The sequence below is a fragment of the Cydia pomonella genome, chromosome 7 (assembly GCF_033807575.1).
Source record: "Cydia pomonella isolate Wapato2018A chromosome 7, ilCydPomo1, whole genome shotgun sequence".
NCBI classification, from domain to species: Eukaryota; Metazoa; Arthropoda; class Insecta; order Lepidoptera; family Tortricidae; genus Cydia; species Cydia pomonella.
Window position 1 is genome coordinate 12,200,574 of NC_084709.1, and position 24,497 is coordinate 12,225,070.

Consider the following 24,497-nt stretch of genomic DNA (forward strand, 5'->3'; position numbering starts at 1 on the left):
AGTTACGAGAAAAAAACAAGTTAGTTACAGTGCATGTGCGTAGTACCTTTACTAACTTTTATTATAATAAATTATAGTCATTTACGATAGTCCGCAAGTAGAGCAAAATTTATGTTCATCAAGTTCATGGAAATACCTGCCTACATTATTTTTTTGACGATCGGTCTGGCCTAGTGGGTAGTGACCCTGCCTATGAAGCCGATGGTCCCGGGTTTAAATCCTGGTAAGGGCATTTATTCGTGTGATGAGCATGGATATTGTTCCTGAGTCATGGGTGTTTTCTATATATTTAAGTATTTATAAATATTTAAATATTATCCACCATGTTTTTATTGAATTCCGTTAACTTCGGGGTATCAGTAAGAACGTTAAGGGAAACTAAATGGCATAAGTAGTTAATTAAAAAAAAAAAACTTCTTTTTTAATTTTTCAATTATTATTATTTTTATAAAAAGTAATCAAATGTTGCATATAGCGTTGTTGTAACACGAGCATTATATCACTGTCATTTCGAACATCAATCGTCCGAAATAGTATTTACGTTTAGTAGCAAATGTGTTATCTCATACTAAACACTAACCAATATGTAAACAGGCCCTAGGGCAAGTGTACACGCTCGTAAGGGCCTTATAAGATAAAAATTAAATATTGATTATCTCCAAAATGGAATTAATTAGAATACCGGTCTTTGAGAAAGTTACTTAATTTAAGCTCAGGGATGCACCCTTGTAATTAACTGAAATAAAAAAAAACACGGTGTATATATCGTTGTCTAAGTACTCTCAACACAAGCCTTATTGAACTGTGGGACTTATTCAATTTGTGTAATAATGTCCTATAATATTATTATTTATTTTATTTATATCTCCATTTTTACCACGGTCAACCACGTTCTTTTATCGATTAGTCGATTACTCCCGCATTATTTATTTATTTATTATTAGGTTTTCCTTATGTTATGTCTTACGGTTACGTTACGCTTATTAAATAAATACTACTTTCTCTTTAAATTGTTATACGGCTAGTTCATTACGAAAGGGACGGATATTTCGTTTCGGCAATAAATGAGCACTAGAAGCTGGGTAGACTTTATTGGCAATAACTTTAGTTTGGCAACTTCCCCAGAATCGGTGAACAAACGAAGGAAGCATGCGCAAGCGTCCTGCAACACTCATTACCAGCCTGTTTGATTTAGTTGTGATAGCACCTACTGTGCATATAATCCCTTTAGCGGAGCGCTCCTAAACTATTGAAACAACTTGTATGAAACATGTATGAAACTGCAGATTTTCTCAGTCGAGAATGGATGACGTGCAATCTGTCTTAAATTAATTAACTCCAGTTTTATTTAGGTTACATGCATAAAATTGTGTTAATTAGCGTATGCTATAAACTTATTTGTGTATGAGTTAGGTACAATACATACAAAACAATTTACAGTACATATGGTGCTACTTTTCCGCACTAGTGCGTAAATTAGCACATTATGTAACTATGTCGAAAATTTAAAGGGTCATATGTATTGTAAAACCTTGTACGATACATGTGCGAATAGGTAATTCGCAACTCGTGTCGATTTAAAACACTCCCTACGGTCGTGTTTTTAATTTATCGCCACTCGTTACGAATTTCCTATTTTTCGGACTTGTATCGTATTGTACTATTATACTTATGGTTAACTGTCGTAACATAATGGAATCAATTAACTTAAGGCTAATCAGAATCACATGTCCTTAACTACGTAATTTTTTATTTGCGATTCACCGTCGAATTCTTATCGATTTCATTAAATTTTCGGTTGCACTAACTGAAGCGCGTTAACAATGCGTTTTATTTATACGATAATTGCATATGCTCATTCTCTGTTTAAACTTTTATTTTATGAATCTAGTGCATAATTACAGTTAATTTTAGTACTTAAAAAATAACATAATAGGATCATACACATTTTATAGAAAACACGTTCGCGTCTTTCCTGTAGACATCGCAAATTAAAGGGGGATATAAATCTAATTTTTACGCGGCAGCTTTACAGACGGGATAATTTTTCATGTACCAGAGTCGTTAACTTTTATTATATTGTCCACAGAAGTGACCTTTTTCCAAAATATATTCAACCCACCCAATAGTCAAAAGTAATAAAATATTGTGGGCTAAACCGTAACATAACCGGTAAAAAAAGCGTATTTACTATATAATTATGAATGCCATATTCTAATGAAATGAAAAAAGTTATGAAAACATCAACATCACTAGGAACCTTTAAGTCAACGTCTCAAAGCTGTCTATCAAGCTGACTATACACACTAGGGTATGCCTGCGCAGTTTTGCCTGTACAGTTCAACTGCACAGATAAATCTGTATAAGAAACTGCACAGGCGAATGCCGCACACGCTCCGTTTTACCCGTGCAGTTGATAAAACTGCGCAGGCATATCCTGGTGTGTATGCCAGCTTAACCCAGTCTCTTACCGCAGATATCTACTGCACCACAGGGATGAAGAAACCTGAACTTTTACCGGTCCATTAGCTCTTCCCTCGATTGCGCTCACTGTACTTGTACATGTTCCACGCCTATGATAAGCCACACGAATGTTTACAGCAACACTTGATTGAGCATCGCATGCTCGCTGCATTGCAAGAGTTATGCAACCGGCATATGGGTCACTAGGCATTGCACTCCGAAAGTACACGAATTATCGTGTCACTGTACAATTGCAGTAGTAAGTTTATACATTTGGTTAGGAATGTGTAAAGAGTATTCAGTAAAAAGTGGATACAAATTAAGGCAACAATTAAAACATCTTCACTTAAGGGTCCGTCCCCAGCAAGCTCGGTTCTCCACACAGACTTAGTTACGCTCTCATTTTAAAAGGACTAGCTAGATTGCTTTGAAACTTTATAGTTACAATAGGATAAGGTTATCTAGAGCTGTAATTAGTTTATATAGCTTCAGATTTGTTTTTGCTCTATTTCGTTTGTTCTATAGGGTGGAGCAATATAAACTAATTTCCCCTGCCCTAGATATATCTCATGTAATTATAAGTCAGTGCAACGTTTCATAACAATCAAACACGTAGTTTTAAAATGAGAACGAAACTCCGTTTGTATAGAAAGGTGAAATTCGGCCGAACTTGCCGGGGACTCTTTTGAACCGGGAACTTCTTTTGTGGGATGTAGCGATAAGACAACTTCACTTAATCCTTTAGTTTCTCGGTTCTGTATGAGACCCTATAAACCCCTTTAACTATATAAGGTGGTTGTGGCGAGTGAAGTTATAAGATAAGATAAGTAAGAACCTTATTTTATTTTAAACATATTTAATTTTAATCCCAAGCTTCAGCTATCTTGTACTAGAAAATCACCGCGCAAATTCTTTACCAACAGCCTGACATGAGTAGTAGAAATTATAACACTTAACCCCTCTGGGAGGTTTCAACGAACGACACCCCAGGTTAGGTTCTTGAGACTTAGTAATTGTAGCTGGGGAGCCGACGATGCTAAATGTGTAGTATTCGAGCGTTCGTATATTACCTAGTGGAATAAAAATATTAGATAATAGGAACGAAAAAAAGGTAATAGGGTAAAGGCACCAGTAGTTCAGCCTTATACGCATTTTTAAAGTTTGTACTACTCGACGTTTTCTACAGGATTAGTCAGATAAATAAACGCATAACATGGTTAGATCAATTGTTTATTATAGTTTTAAAACAAAAGTATGTCAAAAAATAACAATCCTCTTTATAATATCTATAATTAAGATTAAACAAAAATTGCAATTTTCTCCAGTAGTCAACCTCTAAAATCCAGTAAGCCAGCCTTTGTGTACCCAGTACTCAGCCTTTATAAACTATTAATAACAATGAAATAAAAAACACTATTATTTGTATTAAAGTTAACGATATTATAATATTTATCATTCCTAGGTAGGAAGTTAGAGTATAGGTAGGTAACCTATACTCTTTAAGTAGCAATTCTCATGCCACGAAATTTGTAGGCCATAGGTGCTTAAAATTATTCTTGCAAACTAATAAACACTGTATTTATCTTCTTATTTTTTATTAATGAATCTGTTTATTTAATAGAATTCATTATTTTTAAAATCAGTTTAAATGCTGGTGAAACCCGTGCAGGGGCCCGTTAGATATTGGAATATTTCTCAACAAAAGTATGTATACACTTTTGAACCTTATTTAAATGAGTTAAAGTTCATAATATTTGGCAGCGACGTACCAAGGAAGATAATGGCTGAGTACTGGATCCGTGAAACCCAGTGGTCAGCCGCATTAAAACGTTATTTCAAATGCGGCTGACTACTGGGTTTTACTTTAAATTGACTGAGACATGCCTAACTAAATTTGAAAATGTAAATGTAACGGTCCTAACGGTCGTATTGGATCGAAAATAAAAAAAATAACTAATAACCCAAAGTCAGCCGCGGGAGGCTGGGCACTGGATTTTTTGTAAAAAAGTGGTATCCAGTGGTCAACCTCCTCAATTTATAAGTTAAATATTGATATTTCTATTTAAATATAACGCAATTTAATAGATAAACTAACCAATAAACCCATCATTAACAAAAAACAGTAACTTTTTATATTAAAACATATTTTTTCTCACGCGTTAAAAGAACACCACGTGCAGTAAAAAATATGGCGGACATGACATTCTAGCTCTCGTCAACAAACATCACCTTTATGAACGAGTATATTTCCTCTCCCCGATACCTCACCGCACCTGCCGCGTTACGTATTAACGAATAAGGAATCAGAGCTCCTATTTGACTACTCGCGATTTGTTTAATCGAATATACCAGATATTTATGACCAATAAACGACTTAAAAGGCTGACTACTGGTCCCTGGCTGGCCACTGGTGCTGTTACCCTATAACGTTTCTTTTTCAACAATCAGGAAAGCGTTACAGATTTTATTTTAATCGGGGGCTTGGTCAAGGGTTAAAAAATCGTCAAGTAGATTGTGGATTTGATCAGTTTGGTCAAGTTAATGCTATAATTTTGTTGTCACTTAATCTGACAATTATATGTAAGTATTTCCTTAATCTGACTGATTTCCGATTTTCAAATTTATATCAAGAAAATTCACACAAATAATTGTCAGATTAAGTAATAGCACAAATGTAACCATATCTACAATGTACTTAACGACTTTATCGGATCAACATGTACGGCTAAAAGTGGTTGGGCTCTTGGGCTCCCCTACTATTTGAAAAGTTCAGATTAATTTACCAAACCACGTAAGGCCACGGGTCCGAAATTAAACTTCATAACTTATAAATAATATTCCGATCATTATGAAAAGAGGCGACGGTAGCTGGGACCATTGTCTTTCTCAATAACTAAAGTACCTCAGGCAAATAGATATAAGATATAATACCAATATAACTTGAGAACTCGGTTATTCTGGCACAATAAGATTACGAGAAAACAAATGGTTATTACATTAAGGAACTAACCCTTAAATTATTCATTTTCATTATGTATATATTAGTGCCATCCATGGATTTTATCTGTTTGTTGCGTAACTAACCGCTTTACATAACCGAGTACGCAATATTCGCGTTCTGTAGACTCGTCGCAATGTTTTTAACAATGGTAATTAAATAATATTAAGGGATATTGCGTGCTAATTGTCGTGGTCGGACCGTTGTCGCAACAAACGAGTTCGCGGCCGCTGCCTTTTTCGGCACGTTGCTGTGTTGGTGTACATGACCTTTATTCATTAGTTCTTTGGACGGGAACGCACATTATGGAATGAAACTTGTCACAAATACAATATAATATATTAAACTAATATGTCTATATAACAAAAACGTTCTCAACCAATAGAATATAACCCATCCATTGATAAATAAGTAGGTAAGCTTAGAAGGTTGTGTGTTATATATGGAGTGAGCCTTCTAGTATCTAGGTACTTTTTCTATGACCCAATTAACGAAATATGACACGTTTCTAAGACAGCATCGGTAGCGGCACATATACTTATAAGATGCTAACAAATCAGTTACCGCCATTTTAAGAGACGGTACTTTACACTAAAACAATTAACTTAAAAATGGAAATTAAGAAAACTTTTCATATATATTTTTTTGTTTTCATTTACCGAGCAAAATAAATACATAATAATTGTATCTAGAAATAATCACATGTACATTTAACTGACAAGATGTTTAACACTTTCTGTCATGTCAACAATTGTGACGTTTTCAACTAAAAGGTACCAGAGTAAAAGGTGTCGGTTGTTGATTAGGTTGATTTAATTTTGAAGCTTTATGGAAAAAGCGTCTTATTGACAACCGACAAAAGTACCTGTTTGGTTGAAAACGCCACAATTGTTTGTCTTAAATGCCATTATTATTAACGTGTCATTTGATTTATCAACGTGAAGTGGCCAGTTAAGTGTGAGGTAAAAAAGCGGCCAAGTGCGAGTCGGACTCGCCCATGAAGGGTTCCGTACCATTTATGACGTATTAAAAAAACTACTTACCAGATCTCGTTCAAACCCAGTTTGAACAGTATAGTTCTTATAGTTTCGGAATAAAGTGGCTGTGACATAACCGGACAGACAGACGGACATGACGAATCTATAAGGGTTCCGTTTTTTGCCATTTGGCTACGGGACCCTAAAAAGGGTCCTAGAATCTGTTCAACGAGGTATCGTTTAATTATCTCATTAACAGGATGTTTTACGTAGAAAATTTGTTTTCCAATTTTCTCCAAAAAAACATCATAAAACCTATAGTGTTTCATACTTAAATATGGAGCCGAAGTACTATCAGCTGTAAAAATATCGATGGCTAATTTGTTAATACCTTATATTTGTAATTATGTTAAAGCAAGCCATTTCGGCAGTGAGCACCGACACATGTTGGAGCTAAGTCGTGCGATGCAATCTCTCTACTTTGTCAATACGTGACACGGATCATTTATCCTTGATGAAATAGGTATGCTTTATTCAAGTTATAGTTAAAAAAATACAAGATCACAAATTCATAGAAGTTCTGTGACTTATTCGCCCTTTTTGGCTAAAAAGCATCTCGCATGAGTCGAACGTGATCTCAGCCGATACAGTTAGCAGCAGCGACCTTCCTTATTTAGCCTAGCCGCCTCAAAGCCTTGTGCCAAAATGACTGTGTTGAGACGTTCTACAGACGATTCTAAATTTAGGCCATCAAACGAAGGAAAATCGGGGGAAATAATTCGTTCGTTGACATAGTTGTAGATAAAGGTGCCTAAAACAACATACTGAAAGTACTGATGGAGGGGGTGAAGCTAACGGGTAGTGGGGGGGGGGGGTTAAGGTCCCTTTTTTAGTATCTCGTAAACCATAGCAAAAAATGTTCTTCTACATAAATAATCTACATTTTTTTTCTACATTATACATTTTAATTAACTTACCTCCCCTACACGTAAATTGGGGGTGAATTTTTTTTTGCTTCAACCCTACTGTGGGGTATCGTTGGAAAGGTCTTACAAAACTAATAGGGGTCTTCAACAAACATTTTTTGATAAAGTGAATATATTCGGATATAATCGCTCCGAAAGAAAAAAAAATGTGTCCCCCCCCTCTAACTTTTGAACCATAGGTCCAAAAATATGAAAAAAATCGTGGAAGTAGAGCTTAAGAAATACATTAGATGAAAACTATAGCGGACATGATCAGTTTAGCTGATTTTGAGTTATCGCAAAAAGTTTCCCCTTCATAGTAAAAAGACCGACTTTAATTAGATACCGATTATGCAAATTTGCCTATTTGTTTAACTCGGGTGAAAGGTACCGTTTCATCCCTTGGTTAATTTACTATACTTTAAGCTCCAGTTTAGCTTAATATTTTATCATTGAATTAATTATAATTAATATATCATTGAATATTGATCCTAGCGAAATATTATACAGATTACTTATGTAGAAGAACATTTTTTGTTACATCTACTCGTACCTACTTCTACAAATAAACTTCTACAAATGAAAATATTTACATATAAATATTAATGATACACAGTTTCAAACCTTAATAAAAATAACATAAAGAAATAAACGTGATGTGCCTATATTGACATAATAAAAAAGTCAGAATATACAATCGTAATAGCGCTGCTGCTGTTGAACATCGACATACCGATCTATATAGGTACGGTCGGTTAGTGTGTCTGCGGTGGTACAAAGAAACCCCATAAAGTCTCCAGAAACAATCGAAAGTGATCGCACAGCAATATACCACGGTCGTGACAAACATGTCCTAGTTTGCTGCACGGTATAGATGTAGTGCACTGCATTATTGACCACTTAAGCCGTTTAACTTGAAATGTTACTAGCTAACGACCGCGCGGCGGTGTAGTTAAGCAAAGGTAAATGAGTCCGATCGGGCTAATCGCGGTTAGATGCTATATTCATGACACAGAGAGCGTGACAGAATACTTTTATATTCTGAGAATTGAAACTTAAACCGAGAACTTCATATGGGATCAAAGTGAATCAATTCATAATTAAAGAAAATCATGTGACAGCACATTTAAAAAATGCTATAAGCAGGTACCTAAATGTAAAAAATTTATGGTGCACTCGAAAATTTATTCATCTATAAGTAAAAAAAAACTGTGTTTCACAAGAATCAAAACTAAATTCCTCATTGATAAATGTAAAAATAAAAAACTACATAGTCGTCAGTATCATTTCTAACACGTGTCTTTCGATACAGTTATGCCACATACTTATGAGATGAGACACTAGATTCTAGAATAAAAAATCTTATAGCACTTTGACACAATATGTACAGTTAACAAAATAATTAGCTTAGCATATCACTGCATAAGTGCATATATTACAAATGTGTATAGAAAGGGTTGTCAAGCTAACTGCTTTGCTTTGCTTACTGTACCTACCTACATATATTATCTAAACGGTATAGCTTATTAGGCCCAGGGCATGCACTCATAAATAGTGTGAGTGATGCCATTAACTTGTCGTTTGCGCCATGATTGATTTTATGTTTTCAGCGTAGACGACTAGCGATAAATCAGAAAAACCTAGCTTATTCATGTTAGCACGTGTTTCTTTTAATTAATGTCATCCCTACCAGTACTCAATTTATGACCACTTTCGCTAAAAAATGCCATGTTAAATTCTAAAAAAGTATTAAACAGTTTCATGGAAAGATGCGATGGTGATTTATTGTATCTGATTTGCTAGCAGATACTGCTCGTATTTGGCGACTAAAGTTCACATTCAGAATTATGCCAACATAAACGGCAGAAGTATCTTAGGTACCAACATAAATTGCAGAACAGAAGTATAACATACGGAACTATACGAAGTTCTCGTAATTTTTTTGGTTTTGCTAAATTCTTATGTAACGAAGAGTCATTCAGGTGTGCAATTTTAAATGAAATCACCTATTTCTACTTAAAATTAGTTCAATTAGGTAAGATCGATTCAAACCATGAAAATTGACTACCTAACGATTTAAAAAGCTTTCTAATAATTACGTTATGGTTATTTATCTATTTTAATACAATATAGTTATTAAACACGCCACAAAGATTTTACTGCTATTGGGTATATTTTTGTAATAAGCACACCTTCTCTATTCAACAAGACAAGGGAGGCGTTAAAGACGATGACCACTGACCAGTCGTCGCACTGATTGTTCATCTCAAATCAACGCATTTTAATACAATCATCAAGTACCATCCAAAGATTCGAAGTTTGCCGACTTACAGATATACCAATTTCTAATCACCTGTTTTAAATTTCAGAGGCACTGGACGTGATAAAGGAGGAGCACACCATGCCGGCGCAAAAGCGACGCAACAAGCGCGAAGTACCCTTCACGCACGATGAGAAACGCATCGCCGGGGTGAGCTTCAACAAGTTAATTAACATTTACACTTCTCAGAAACTAGCCAGTCAAATATAAAAAAGGTAGTAAAAGGACCTGGTAAAAAAAGTTTAAGACAGCGGGAGCGTATTTATAATAGTAAAGAAATACAGAAATCCTTTTGCTGCTGAAAACTGTCTGTCTGCCTTTTTCCAAGGAGGTATTACCTAATGACAACAATTGTACTCTTGATATAATAGGTACGTATCGGTAATGTTGCTATTCGTAATACTATCGATAAATAGGGCTAAGTTCGTCTTTGTACCTTAATTGTATTGTATTGTATCGTACTCTGCATTGTGTATAATAAAGAGCTTACTAACTACTACTGCTACTACCTACTACTACAAATAGGTCAAGCATGACATTTATACAAATAGTACCTGGGCGACCGAGCTTTGCTCGGTTATAACTATTTATTGTAATATGGTGGTGTATAGGTGATAATCTTAACTACATTTTTTTAGTAAATTAAACTTGTCTAAAACAATAAAAATTAAAAAATTATATATAAACTTGAACATATAAAAAAAAAGTTAGTCACCGGGCGAGATTCGAACCCGTAACACTCGTTAAGCAGTCCGCGTCTTAAGCCGCTGGACCAGACGGACAGTGGCTGGCAACACGAAATTAGCGACCATATTCTGCGTCGAAAGAAAAACGCATGAAAACTCGAAAACACGCGTTTTCCCAAACATAAGACTAATCTAGATCGATTGTAAACCCCCAAAAACCCCCATATACCAAATTTCAGTGAAATCGTTAGAGCAGTTTTCGAGATCCCAGAAATATATATATATATATACAAGAATTGCTCGTTTAAAGGTATAAGATTTGCACCTAATCAGACATAACTGGTGGAATAAAAGTTTTTTATACTACGTCGGTGGCAAACAAGCATACGGCCTGCCTGATGGTAATCAGTATCCGTAACCTATGTACGCCTGCAACTCCAGAGCTTATGCACTTTTTATGCTTATGTACTTTTATTTAACTTTTTATCATCTACATCTAACTATAGGTTCATAATTGTTTTTTCATAAAATAATATTATTATTAAATTTGACTAGATCAGCTGAGATTTGTACCTATAGTCGTAATCGATACAGTAAGAGATAAGTTGTAAAGAAAGCGTGTAGTTAAATTGATGTTGCACCACGTTAAAAAGCGAAAGTCGCTTGAGTAATCAATCGTATTTAGCAAAACAAGTTTATAACTAGTTTGTAAATAAATACAATAAATAACGTCTGTAGTTGCGGATAACTAACATACTTTATGAATATAACTACTACTTTTAGCCGTTTTGTATCATTATATTTAAGTTAAATACCGACCTCATTAATTATAAATAAAAATATTTTTATTGGTATCTATTGTAATTTATTCGGAAAACGTTAGAATTTAAGCACGAAAGTTCTAGTTTCATGAAACTCTTAATACCTATTTACCCGTTTATTTAATTTTTTCAATTTAATTTTTTCAGTGCCTTCTACAATGCGTGTACCGGAAGGTGAAAGCTGTAAGTACCTGCCTGTTTTAATTATGTTGAACTCATAAATCCCTGTTCATAAGTTTATTATCGTAGACAAATTCATTTATAACCAAATTCATATATTACCATAGACAAATATTAATTTTATTATTTTGAGTTCAAATTGATATTTTATTTGATACATGTATTATTTTGAAATACAACTTATTTGTCATATTAATAATCTAAAAAAATAATGAAAATTAAATACTAAGTTAACTAGAGAAGTAACAAACTTCGATGCGGAGTTAAATAATAGGTTACCTGTTATTTAATTTAACTAAGTACATCAGCACATGCGTTTTTACAGTAAAATGGAAGTAAATTATTATTTTTATTTAAAAGCGGAAAAAAAAACTTTATCGATACTCCAGCGCTCTGCTAACTGAGCCACCAAGACCTCCAGGAGCAGGAGGAGGTGGAGGAGGCTCACCCAAGGCAGTATTTTTTTCACTTTTAAATTTATTCTAAGCTTAAAATGGAAGTAATTTTGAATTGTAACAAGTCTGAAGATGCCTGCTATAATAAATATTTTTTTGAACGAACAAAATGGATCCTACACAGATTTCAATACGAAAATTGTTCCTCTTGTGGGCAATAGTTCACAGCTTGGGAGCATTAATAGAAAAGGACTAGGTACCCCTTTACAGCGCCTAACTTTGGCATGCCTACAGAAGAGACGTGAACCTAATTGCTGTCTATGAGCCAAATAGACTGATCTGAAATCATAACACCATTTATTTCAGACCACCTGGACCAATCCACTATTAACAAACGAGGTCAACGCGATTTTATTTCAAAATAAATAAGAACGAAATCCTTTTCAGTATAGTTTTGATGCTTTATGCCCTGTGGCCATATGCACATATATGCACGGTATAATTTCCTATGAGTTGTTTCCTGATATAATTTTGATCTCTAGAAGCTCAATGAGTATATAGATATTAAAGTTCAACTTATACTTACCTACTGGTTCGCTTGTGGGAATGAGATCGTTATATGTATGTTATGAATAATATGTTTTCAATATAAAACATGACCAAGCCCAAGACATGGAGTTGGAAAGACCTTATCTATTTATTGCAGTTGAAAAATCCTGCGGGCATAAATATAAAAGTCATAAACGTTGTCCATACTTGGCATTTGCGTTTTATTTGGCGACTTTAATGGTGTGTGCGGTCTTGATTCAAGACCTCCACCGCAGTTCAGTGGGTTTTTATAATGTTAGTCGTAAAACTCTTATGACAGGGATATTTTTACAAATAGGTAGGTACTCAACGACTTATATTTATTGGATATGCAAATAAATTGCACACTTCACCAATTAATCTGGCCTTAGGATATTCTGAACTTTTATGAGGTACCAATTTACTATACTTATCATGGGACAAGTTTTATGCTATCGCATTCACATTTTAAAATAAATAACAATTCTAATCTCGCCACGAATTCAATAACGTTGGATGTGAATATCCGACCAAAATTACATTTTTAGGTTGGTATCTCTAGCATTTTTAGTTTCCGAGATACAGAAAGTGCATAAGGTGAATCATAAAGCATTATTTTTACATACGTCTTGTTCCATACTTTTGTCTCTCAAATGTTTTGATTTTGTGGTTAGCGGTAAGTGACTTGAGACTTTATCCCTCTAAACATTTTAAAGTGTTTATCAGTAGATACTATGTTTTGAATCTGAACTTGAGACCTATATTTACTCCCCGTTGGCTAAGCGACCCAAAATACGACTTTGTGTCTCTCTTGTACAGCTTACAAATTTCTATGCAGAGGGTTTACCTTTTTTCTGCAGCTAACTGCACTATTCAATTGGGGTAAATCAAAAAGTCTGATAAATTCAGCATAAATACCGCCTTTTTAAATAGTATAAAAAGGATTACAACGTTTTCACTTATTTAGAATAGAAGATACAAAAGCCTTTCTCAATAAAAAAACGGGTGGTCTTTTTAGCCCAAACACTTTCATGAAATAAAGGCAATAAAAGTGCGGATTTCGTTTTGGTTCTCCTGAAAAGTTGACTGAGTAAGGTGACCCCCCGATTGTATGCAGGGGGAGTCACCTCTATCTGCAGCTGACTGTACTACTACCCTACTTTTATTTCATCGGTTACAGCTACTTAGCGACCCTTGTTTTAAGGTCTTTTGAAATAACAACTGCTATGATAAAGAGTCTAGTCTTTAAAATAATTCTATCAATCACAGTATTCATTGGCTGAAAAATAAACTGAATTTTCTATAAAGAACGACCTAATGAACCTACCTCTATTTCTCTTCCAGGTTGACGGCTACGGATTCCCAACGCTAGAAGGCCTCGTGGGGCTGTACTCGGGCGGCGTGAACGAACGCGGCTACTTCATGGCGGTGCTCGAGGCCTCCAGGGAGTGCCTCATGAAGAACCACGATAAGTTCTCCAGGACAGTACCCATGGGTAAGTTGGATTCCGACGGTGGGGCTGTAGTAGGCTAGTGAGCTTATATAGCTTTGGTATAACGAATGGACGAATACGGCTACTTCATAGCCATGGTCAAGAACTCTAGGTAGTGCCTCATAAAGAATTACAAAAACTTCTTCAGGACCGTATCCATGGCTAAGCTTGCGCCTCACTTCAGTTCAGACTCCCTAAACGTAGCTGGTTTGGCAATCGGCAATTTGCGAATGAGTCCCGTAAAAGCATCAGCTCGATGACGGCCGAAGCTGCATAAAAGGCGAAGTCCCTGTCTTTTGAATCTTGGAACGACCACCCGGCCTCTCCCTTAACAGTTTGCTAACAGTGTAACATAAACTACATATTGTAGATGCCGCACTGATGCCTAGATACCTTAACTGAGTTTTAAAGGAATATGAAGTGTCTTTAGAATCTCTCTACCTCCTGTGATCATATTGATGAAATTTATTTTAACATAATTTAATTTATTTCAGACAACGGGCGTAACTGCGACGTATCGTTCGACATCTTCGAGTGCATATCGGACCGCATCGGCGACTATTGCGGAAACTCCGGGCTCTGAACCAGGACGAACTTTACTTCCTCGGCGTTTTAATGAACCGACTCGGCCCCAGTTGTAAAATAGTCTCTAAAGTCTCAAAATTCAATATTAAGTAAAGAGAAAGGATTTTTGTTTAGGTTGCAAAACTCGAGGTTTATGATACATAAAATATGATGCAAATACTACTTTTACTTTTCTCCTTGCAAATTTCTAATAGTCGTCAAGTACTGCGGTCTAATTTAAGTTACCACTTATTTCATAAGAGAATGTGATAAGAACAGTGTACATAGAGTGATAAAGTTTATTTTACTAAATTCTAATGCTCATAACATAGCTTATAAACAATAATTATTAAGATTAAATTTTCGTAAGAACGAAAAACTTGGCTCGATGCATATTATTCTGCTAAGACAAGTATTTACCGAATTTAAAACGAATTTTAATATTATATTTTTTCACTTGATATAAAAAAAAATATCAAAGATTATTTTGCTCGCTCACTGCCGTTTGTGTTGTGATTAGTTAATTAAGATCAGTTAAGATCACGATATGTAATTTATTAGTAAATACTACTTGTGTTAACTGAGTATTAGGTACCTATATGCAATCTCTTTAATGCTTACGGCGCCCTTTGGCCAACTCTAAGGTAGAACAGTGTGTGTTCGTAACTTCGCAAGTACCTCCTTTCCGTATCAACTCAGATTAGAAAACAATCAAAGTATGAAGGCGTCTGCCGTGAATGCAGAAGGCATTGGTTCTATCCCAGCCCTAGGCACTAGAAGCCTTGGTCACTTTTTCAGTTTCACATCTGTTTCAGTTTAAAATAGACTTTCTACTTAAAATAACACAAATAAAAATATTTTCATAAAATAATTTGATATGTTGCCCAGTAACACTACGTTTATTGTTTGTTTCTACCAGAGCAACTAACTGACCCAAATACGTAGGTATGCATTTGTTTATTATTCGGGTCAGTTTTAAAACTATTATGTTAAGAAATAATTGGCTTAATAACGAACTGATAGAATAATTAATCCATAAGTGTGCCTAAAAAATAATAAATTGTATATATATTATAATTAAATATTTGTTTTATTTTGTGTTGCTGTTCTAATTTTATCGCTACTCACTCCAACGATGGCACGGCATTTCTATTTAATGTTGAACGTCAAATAACCGAGCAACTTGATTCAAACATAACATAGGTCAGCCTAGAATAATTTAAAATGAAAATACCCAGGCATGTACTAACACCAACACCATTACCATTGTTCGACTTTACAACGTTGCAATAAGGATTACCTGCGAATGGTCAGTTGCTTAACTTATTAGTTGAGTCCAAGATGACCTGATGACCAAAAGGCCACGATGGTGTCATATCGCGATTCAGTGTTGCAGACGATGGAACCTGTGGCGATTCCGAGATCCAAAAATTAGTAGCCAAGCCCTCTCTAGTTTTTTTTTTATCAGTGGTGTTTTTCTAATGGTCATTTTTTAAATTATTATTTCAGTTTACGCTTCTATTGTGTACTACTGATCTGGGGACACGGTAGTGCCCCTGGCAAGACGAGCCACGCGAAGCGCAAGGGCACTACCTACCTTTTCTCTCATATCTTGGGTTTGGATCATACTAGATAAACAAAATTCTCGAGATATTATGTCAATAGTGGACTATAACATATAAAGTTTCAATGACATAGCTCTTATACTTGAGATTTTATTGATGTTTAAAAACCCGATTTTGTCAACTCACTCACTCACTGATGATCATCAAAACTCTTAGGATACGTGCTGAAGTTCTAGGAAGCTGAAATTCGGCATGTAAGCAAGTATTAGTACCTATAGAAACAACGAAAAAATTACGACTTGGAACTTTTACCCCCCAACCCCTTAAACTAGAGGATGAAAGTTTGTGTGACTTTTGATGCTAGAGGCTAAAGGTCTGAAAATTTATATAGGGACTCCTTGTTATAAGTAATAATAATAATAATCATAATAATCATAATAATCATATTTATTGGTAATATCATATTACATGTCACAATACATTTCATAAAATTAATATTTCAGAATTTTTAGTAAATCACACCCCATGCTTTAAATTAGGGGATGGAAGATTGTTATAAGCAACTTACAAACAGAAATTAAATACCACCCAAACATTTTCATGTAAATTGTTGCCATGACGAAACCATAATTAAGGCTCGCACTTCACAAAATCTATACGTTAGTCAAAATATATGGCTTGGCCATTTCGCTACCGTAACATGGGCTATTCATTACTTTTTTATTATATGTTCCTACAATAGTTCATGTAACGAAACAGCCAATCCACATATTTTGACTAACGTGTAGAGTTTGTGAAGTTAGGGATTGTAGAGTTAGAAGTTTGGCTCTACATGAGATCTGGTAACTTTTTGACAGTGCAAGCCTTAATTATGGCTTCTTCTTGGCAACATTTTACATGAAAATGTTTGGGTGGGATTATACTTTGTACATTACTTATTCGATGATACCCGTGAAAGCTGCCTCCAGCCAGGTTTTGTCCACCTGCTGTACTGTATCCAGGATCCAGCGAGGTTGAATCCTTTTCTAGGGGCAGTATTTTTGGGGCCTATCTGTATTAATTTACCCATAATTAGAGAACGCCGTCTCCTCTTCCCATTCTGCCAGCCATCGCTGCTGGATTCTTAGGTGTTGCATAATACGCCCCCTTCGTGTCGTGTAAGCACAGAAGGCGCACTGTTTCAGTTGCTACCGTTGGGCCCCAATATTGTGCTCCAAAGTACTGCAATATTGTGCGCCAATGAAGTACTCCAATTGGCGCACCATCGGGATGCTCCATTGCTGCGCTCCAACAAAGTGCGCCAATTCTGCTCTCCATTGGCCTTTCAGCGAGGTGCGCTCCAATTAGCACTACACGCCATTCCGATTCCAAAATGGTTTGAAAAAACTATGCCGGAGGTTGAATAAATAATAGGAGCTTTGCCAAAACCATAGGAGCCCAGAGGCAATTGATCGAAGCCCTGCTGACACAGCAAGGAAACGGCAGTCAGCTGGCTGGAAATGACTCGGACCGCTATCCAGCGGCACCGATGGGAAGCCGACCGCTGCCACGGAAGCCCGCAAAAGACCGCAGCAGCCCGGCCCCTTCGACTACGGAAACCTATTCCACGAGGACGAGACTAAGAGATCTTAAGAGGTTACACCTCTATTTCAAATTCTCTTTGGCAGTAGGTATGCATTGCGCCCAAAAGCATATTTGAAAATTCAATTCCAATATCTTATCACCATCATCAGCCATAATAGCGCACTGCGCTGGTACTTATATAATAAAGGAAATATATTTAACGACAATACGGAACTTTAAAAATAGAAGTGTAAACTTAAAACGGTCGTAATAAATCCTACACAAGTGATATGGCAAAAACAAACATTCCAACGAATTGAAGAATCTTGTTCTTTTTTTGAAGTCTGTGAAATATTTATCAAGAGAGCTAAATAGAAAGCCAACGCCAGTAGTCGATGGGCGCCTAATTTACACTAGTTTTATTAGTTTGAATAACTTATTAAATAAATATTATAGGACATTATTACACAAATCGACTAAGTCCCACAGTAAGCTCAATAAGGCTTGTATTGAGGGTACTTAGACAACGATATATATAATATATAAAATATTTATAAATACTTAAATACATAGAAAACACCCATGACTTAGGAACAAATATCCATGCTCATCACACGAATAAATGCCCTTACCAGGATTTGAACCCGGGACCATCAGCTTCGTAGGCAGGGTCACTACCCACTAGGCCAAACCGGTCGTCAGACTTATTACATTTGTTTTACTTTTATATATCGAGCGAGCCAGAGTTTCGAACTAAGATTCGAAGGCACCGGTAGCTTAGAGCCAGTCAAATAATATTGTCCGTAAAAGCAAGTTATTTGGCGTGTTGCGCAGTCATAAACATCAGGCGTTGTAACTTTTAAGCCGACCACTGACTAAGAGGCCGCCGGACGATATCGGCCTGTCAGAACAAAAATTTTACAGTTACGAACAACTAACCGGCCGATATCGTCCGGCGGACTGTTACTCAGTGGTCGGGTTTAGGGTGTTATGGTCACAGGGAAGGCCGTCGAGTCGGTTCTAGACGACGTAGAACAATAAAGGTCGCATTTTTATCACTTGTCACTATGCCTGTCACTTTCGCACTTACCCACTTGTTAGAACATGACAGGCATAGTGACAAGCGCTAAAAATGCGACCGTTCTAAACCCACAGGACTCGTTAAAATGTCCAATGATAGTGTCTCAACCTGATCAGACCACCTGAAGTTTGCTCCTTTTTTAGGGTTCCGTAGCCAAATGGCAAAAAACGGAACCCTTATAGATTCGTCATGTCCGTCTGTCTGTCCGATTATGTCACCGCCACTTTTTTCCGAAACTAAAAGAGCTATATGGTTCAAACTTGGTAAGTAGATGTATTCTATGAACCGCATTAGGATTTTTACACAAACATGGAAAAAAAAACAATAAATTTTGGGGGTTCCCCATACTTAGAACTGAAACTCGAAAAATCTTTTTTCATCAAAACCATACGTGTGGGGTATCTATGGATAGGTCTTTAAAAATGATATTGAGGTTTCTAATATAATTTTTTTTCTAAACTGAATAGTTTGCGCGAGAGACACTTCCAAAGTGGAAAAATGTGTGTGCCCCCCCCCCCCCCTAACTTCTAAAATAACAGAATGAAAAATCTAAAAAAAATATATGATATACATTGCCATGCAAACTTCCACCGAAAATTGGTTTGAACGAGATCTAGTAAATAGTTTTTTTTTAATACTTCATAAAATTAAAAAAAAAAATTTTTTCATCAAACCCATACGTGTGGGGTATCTATGGATAGGTCTTCAAAAATAATATTTAGGTTTCTAATATCATTTTTTTCTAAACTGAATAGTTTGCGCGAGAGACACTTCCAAAGTGAAAAAAAGTGTGTCCCCCCCCTGTAACTTCTAAAATAACGGAATGAAAAATGTAAAAAAATATATGATATACATTACCATGCAAACTTCCAACGAAAATTGGTTTGAACCAGATCTAGTAAGTAGTTTTTTTAATACGTCATAAATGGTACGGAACCCTTCATGGGCGAGTCCGACTCGCACTTGGCCGCTTTTTTATTTTAATACGTCATAAAATTTACAAAAAAAAAAATACATCAAACCCATACGTGTGGGGTATCTATGGATAGGTCTTCAAAAATGATATTTATGTTTCTAATATCTTTTTTTTCTAAACTGAATAGTTTGCGCGAGAGACACTTCCAAAGTGGAAAAATGTGTGTCCCCCCCCCCCCCTCTAACTTCTAAAATAACCGAATGAAAAATCTAAAAAAAAATATATGATATACATTACCATGCAAAATTCCATCGAAAATTGGTTTGAACGAGATCTAGTAAGTAGTTTTTTTTAATATGTCATAAAATTTAAAAAAAAAATTTTTCATCAAACCCACACGTGTGGGGTATCTATGGATAGGTCTTCAAAAATGATATGTAGGTTCCTAATATCATTTTTTTCTAAACTGAATAGTTTGCGCGAGAGACACTTCCAAAGTGAAAAAAGTGTCCCCCCCCCTGTAACTTCTAAAATAACAGAATGAAAAATCTAAAATAGTACATTACGATACAAGTGCGAAAAATAGGAAATTCGAAACGAGTGGCGATAAATTAAAACACGACCGAAGGGAGTGTTTTAAATCGACACGAGATCTAGTAAGTAGTTTTTTTTAATATGTCATAAAATTTAAAAAAAAAATTTTTCATCAAACCCACACGTGTGGGGTATCTATGGATAGGTCTTCAAAAATGATATGTAGGTTCCTAATATCATTTTTTTCTAAACTGAATAGTTTGCGCGAGAGACACTTCCAAAGTGAAAAAAGTGTCCCCCCCCCTGTAACTTCTAAAATAACAGAATGAAAAATCTAAAATAGTACATTACGATACAAGTGCGAAAAATATAAAACTCGTGTCGATTTAAAACACTCCCTTCGGTCGTGTTTTAATTTATCGCCACTCGTTTCGAATTTCCTATTCGTACAACGTTTTACAGTACATATGGCCCTTTAAATGTTCGACACAGTAACATAATATGCTACTTCTCGCACTAGTGCTATAAAGTAGCCCCATATGTACTGTAAAAAATATATGATATACATTACCATGCAAACTTCCACCGAGAATTGGTTTGAACGAGATCTAGTAAGTAGTTTTTTTAATACGTCATAAATGGTACGGAACCCTTCATGGGCGAGTCCGACTCGCACTTGGCCGCTTTTTTTCTTTGTATCGACCCTATAATGGAACAGGCACCAGTAATGGAATGGTATAGACAAATCCTATAAAACAAGTATTTACCATCAGTTTTTAATCGCTGGCAAGATTTTACAAGAGCCAAAGAGCTGCTTAAGTTTAATTTTTCATTGATATTTGTTATTTTGAAAATGAATGGCACCATCCATACATTCCATGACTGGAGCAAAAAACCACAGTTTTAATTGGTTAATATTGAAACCAATTGCAGTAGCTTTCATTAAATACATATAAAACATAAAGGACGACTTGGACTATCAACTGTTAAAGCGTAAAGCGGTAGAAATTTTACAGGTGTCGGTAAAATATCAAAAACACTCCACATTTTCTGTCAAATGTTCCATGGTTGGTGCCGTTAACATATTATAACAATTTTTAGCGAGAGCAAAAAAATTATAGATATATATTACGTAAATGATCATGGCACGTTTCATGTAATTAAAGCATGTCGCAATGAGAACGTACTTCGATTGTATGGGAGCGGCTTTTTGGAGGCGGATTCGTTTAGCTATTTCGTATTGTTTTATTGAATTCATAGTTTATGTTTTATATGATCAAATAATCTTAAACCTTAAATGGCTTATAAATTAATTACACAACAGACGTGACCCTTCATAACGAGGAAAACGGCATGAGATGGATAGTTTAATTGAGTATGTGTTTTTTTATCTAACGAAAATATTAGTTACCAAGTTTCTTCAACATTAATTTAGTAAGTAAAAAAGTAGTCCAAACTTGTTATAAAAAATATTATGGCTATTGTATCTACCTACATAATAAAGAAAATAAATTATATTTGTTATGGTTGTAGCACACCTAAAAGCTCTGCATGGGACCGGCACCGCTTCAACCCGCTCGGTATTTTTGGTAGGAAACTACATACTGTAACGTACACTTATCGGTATCGGAACAGCATATCGCCCCTCTCACAAGCTAAGCGGCGCGTTGACAACTCGCTGTATCTGCACATTTGCTTACATCGCTTACGGCCCTTGGTTTTCCTCTAGACGCCGCTGTCACAAAGGCACAGCAAGCGGCGCGCTGTCATCCAGCCGCAAGCGCGATGACAATCAGTCGTAGCTATGCCTACATACCCGAGGTGTTACTACGAGAAGCCATTGAGTTGCCGAATTATTAGGTGTTCTCCAACCTTTAATAAGACTAATAAGTAATAACTTGGATACGTGGTACATACATTTACTACGTTTTAACTTATTTTTTGTTGTACAGATGAAACACGGGTTTTCCTAATTAAGAGTATTAAAACGGTTGGTCTGGGTTTTTAAATCATATGTAAGTAGTTAATTAATTTTACGGGTAGTAGTTACTATTTAAAGACAAAAACATACCTACTTCAAACATTTAATTTACCTACTCAAGTAAAATCCGGGACCAGTCTTCAATAAGTACGAGTAATTGTCTTTACCTTAATTATTTGTTTAACCATCCAATACGTCTATCATTAGTATTCTATTCTTCATTGGTCGTCCCTTAAAATTACCTCTTAAGTTCCTATCGGTGAAATATAATTGTCAAGGCACTTACAGACCTGAAATATACCATATACTCGTATCCTTACTCAGCCGGAAAATTAAGAATTGTAGAAATATTGCTCATCGAGAGAGACCTACGCAACCAACCCCTAAAATAACTCTTTATATCATGCTAAGAATTTAACTCGAAATACTTCAACCAAAGTCACAAGTGCATGTATGTATGTACTCGTAAAGTACCTCCGCAGACAACTTCCTAGTCATAAAACACAAATACAAAGCGCACACAACGATCACAATCTGTCCGTCTGTTTGTCCCACGACCTCACTTACCTACTATATTCAATTGTCTGTTATGGACACGATAAGGTTCACCTCTATGTCATTAATTACTCATAGTATGTTTCTAATTAAGTAGCAACACGTCGACAAATCCGGGATCGGCAATAAAGGACAAGGCTCGGTCGTTCCCATATGATTTTAGCAAAAAATAGCAAATATTTACGAGTAGGTACGTGCTTAATAATTAGTCGGTGGCATTTGGTCTTTGACACCTAATTATTATTTTTTAACGGTAAGAAGTCGTGCATTAGTTACCTATTCATACGGGATCAATATCTACACGTGAGTTTCTTGCAAGAAAAAAACCCGTTTTCTTGCCGCTGGTCAGGTATATGCCCTAATGAATAACGTAGGTATCTCTTTGTAAGAGCTTCTTAGGCACTGCCAGTGCAAAATCGACACAAACTTATCTAGCGTAATCGGAGTATCTTTGGTAAATCGAATAAACACTAAATTAAATTTATATAGTTTTTAAGTACTCTCCTAATAATTATCTTGTTGGTGCATAAAGTGTGCATGTCATAAATAGCCAGTGATGTGCGCAGTAGAAGCAGAGGTACTTGCGCGAAGCACTCACCGGAAAGATGCCGGAACGGCGATGCCCTTCGCCCTCCAATGCATTGTACCCTCCGGTCTTCGCTGCGTCCTCCGCGTAAAAATGAAAGCTTTAAAGTGATTTTGGTGCCAAATCATTACCTACTTACTGGTGAGAACAATAGGGGAAATAAATTGAGCAGTATGATATTTCAGAGACAAATACACATAAAATACTCGGTCAGTTGGAGCAAGCGCTTCCGTGAAAGGAAGAGCAGGTCCTGAATTCGAAAATGAAGATTTGTTATTACTTCATTATTCATAATATACCTATGATACTCCCCGCTGAGGCCTTATTCTTCGGAATGCTCCTTTTCCTCCGCAATTATTGATATTCCTGGTAATATTGACAATTTATTTTAAGTAGTGACCTAGGTTTTAAAATTTATTCATGCAGAATTGTAGAGTTGCAGATGTTTAGGCTTGTTAGGATCACCTGTTAGAACTACCGCATAGGAAACCAATATATTTCCCAATATATGGTAGAGGATTTTTACCAGAAATTATTTTCATTTCTAGGCTAAGATATATTCCCAACAACGACTCCTCAATAGATATAGCAATTATTATCCCTAACACAGCCGCTTATCTTTTATTTTAGGGGACAATTAAAGGGTTGATAGAGCTCAGCTATTTATGTCTCAATTCTAGACATTTTCAGGCTCCACCATATATCCTGCAGTTATATTTCTCTACCTACTTATACCTGTACCTTCCAAAGGATTGGGGTCAGTCAGTGGGCCACTAATAATAACAATATGAGGTTTCATTCAATTTTCCAAGGCTTTATAAATATAACAAGACCCTTTCATTTCACCGCCTTAAAACAATAATGATTACAAACGTTAAATGGGAAGCGATTTATCATTTTTCAATCGTAGCTCATATTTGTATGGGGTTGTATGAAGCAACATCCTCCGAAGGCAGATGTATGTAGTTACTCCCCATTCAATGTTAAACTAACTGCTGAACGGTTCGCTGGCTACCGTATCACGTACTTTAATTCAATACTAAGTTTGGGATCGACCTATTGACCTCAATTGGCAGCGCGCACTTTTATACAGCACTCATAAGTAGCACGACGAATGACCAAAAGATAACAAATAATGTTTTACAAAGAGCGTAGCCGTGTTTTTATGGAAAAGCGGCCCTTCCACGAAATGTTTACAGTATTTTTTTTATGAAGAACCCTCATGACATGTATTATTTCTTGTAAGTTTCAGCATCCTATCTCTGTTATTTACTGATATGATTTTTTC

The 24,497-nt window shown here is 35.8% G+C and overlaps 1 protein-coding gene across 1 annotated transcript in view; it reads left to right on the plus strand.

Moving 5' to 3' along the window:
• Positions 1–15,510, plus strand: part of LOC133519837 (general odorant-binding protein 70) — a 31,061-nt gene extending 15,551 nt beyond the window's left edge. Inside the window, exons 3-6 of the mRNA XM_061853964.1 lie at positions 9,773–9,873; positions 11,378–11,413; positions 13,717–13,867; positions 14,359–15,510. Of these exons, the coding sequence (XP_061709948.1) occupies positions 9,773–9,873; positions 11,378–11,413; positions 13,717–13,867; positions 14,359–14,447 (377 nt within the window). The 3' untranslated portion in view covers positions 14,448–15,510. The remainder of the gene's footprint in view (positions 1–9,772; positions 9,874–11,377; positions 11,414–13,716; positions 13,868–14,358) is intronic.
• The last annotated feature ends 8,987 nt before the right edge of the window (positions 15,511–24,497 follow it).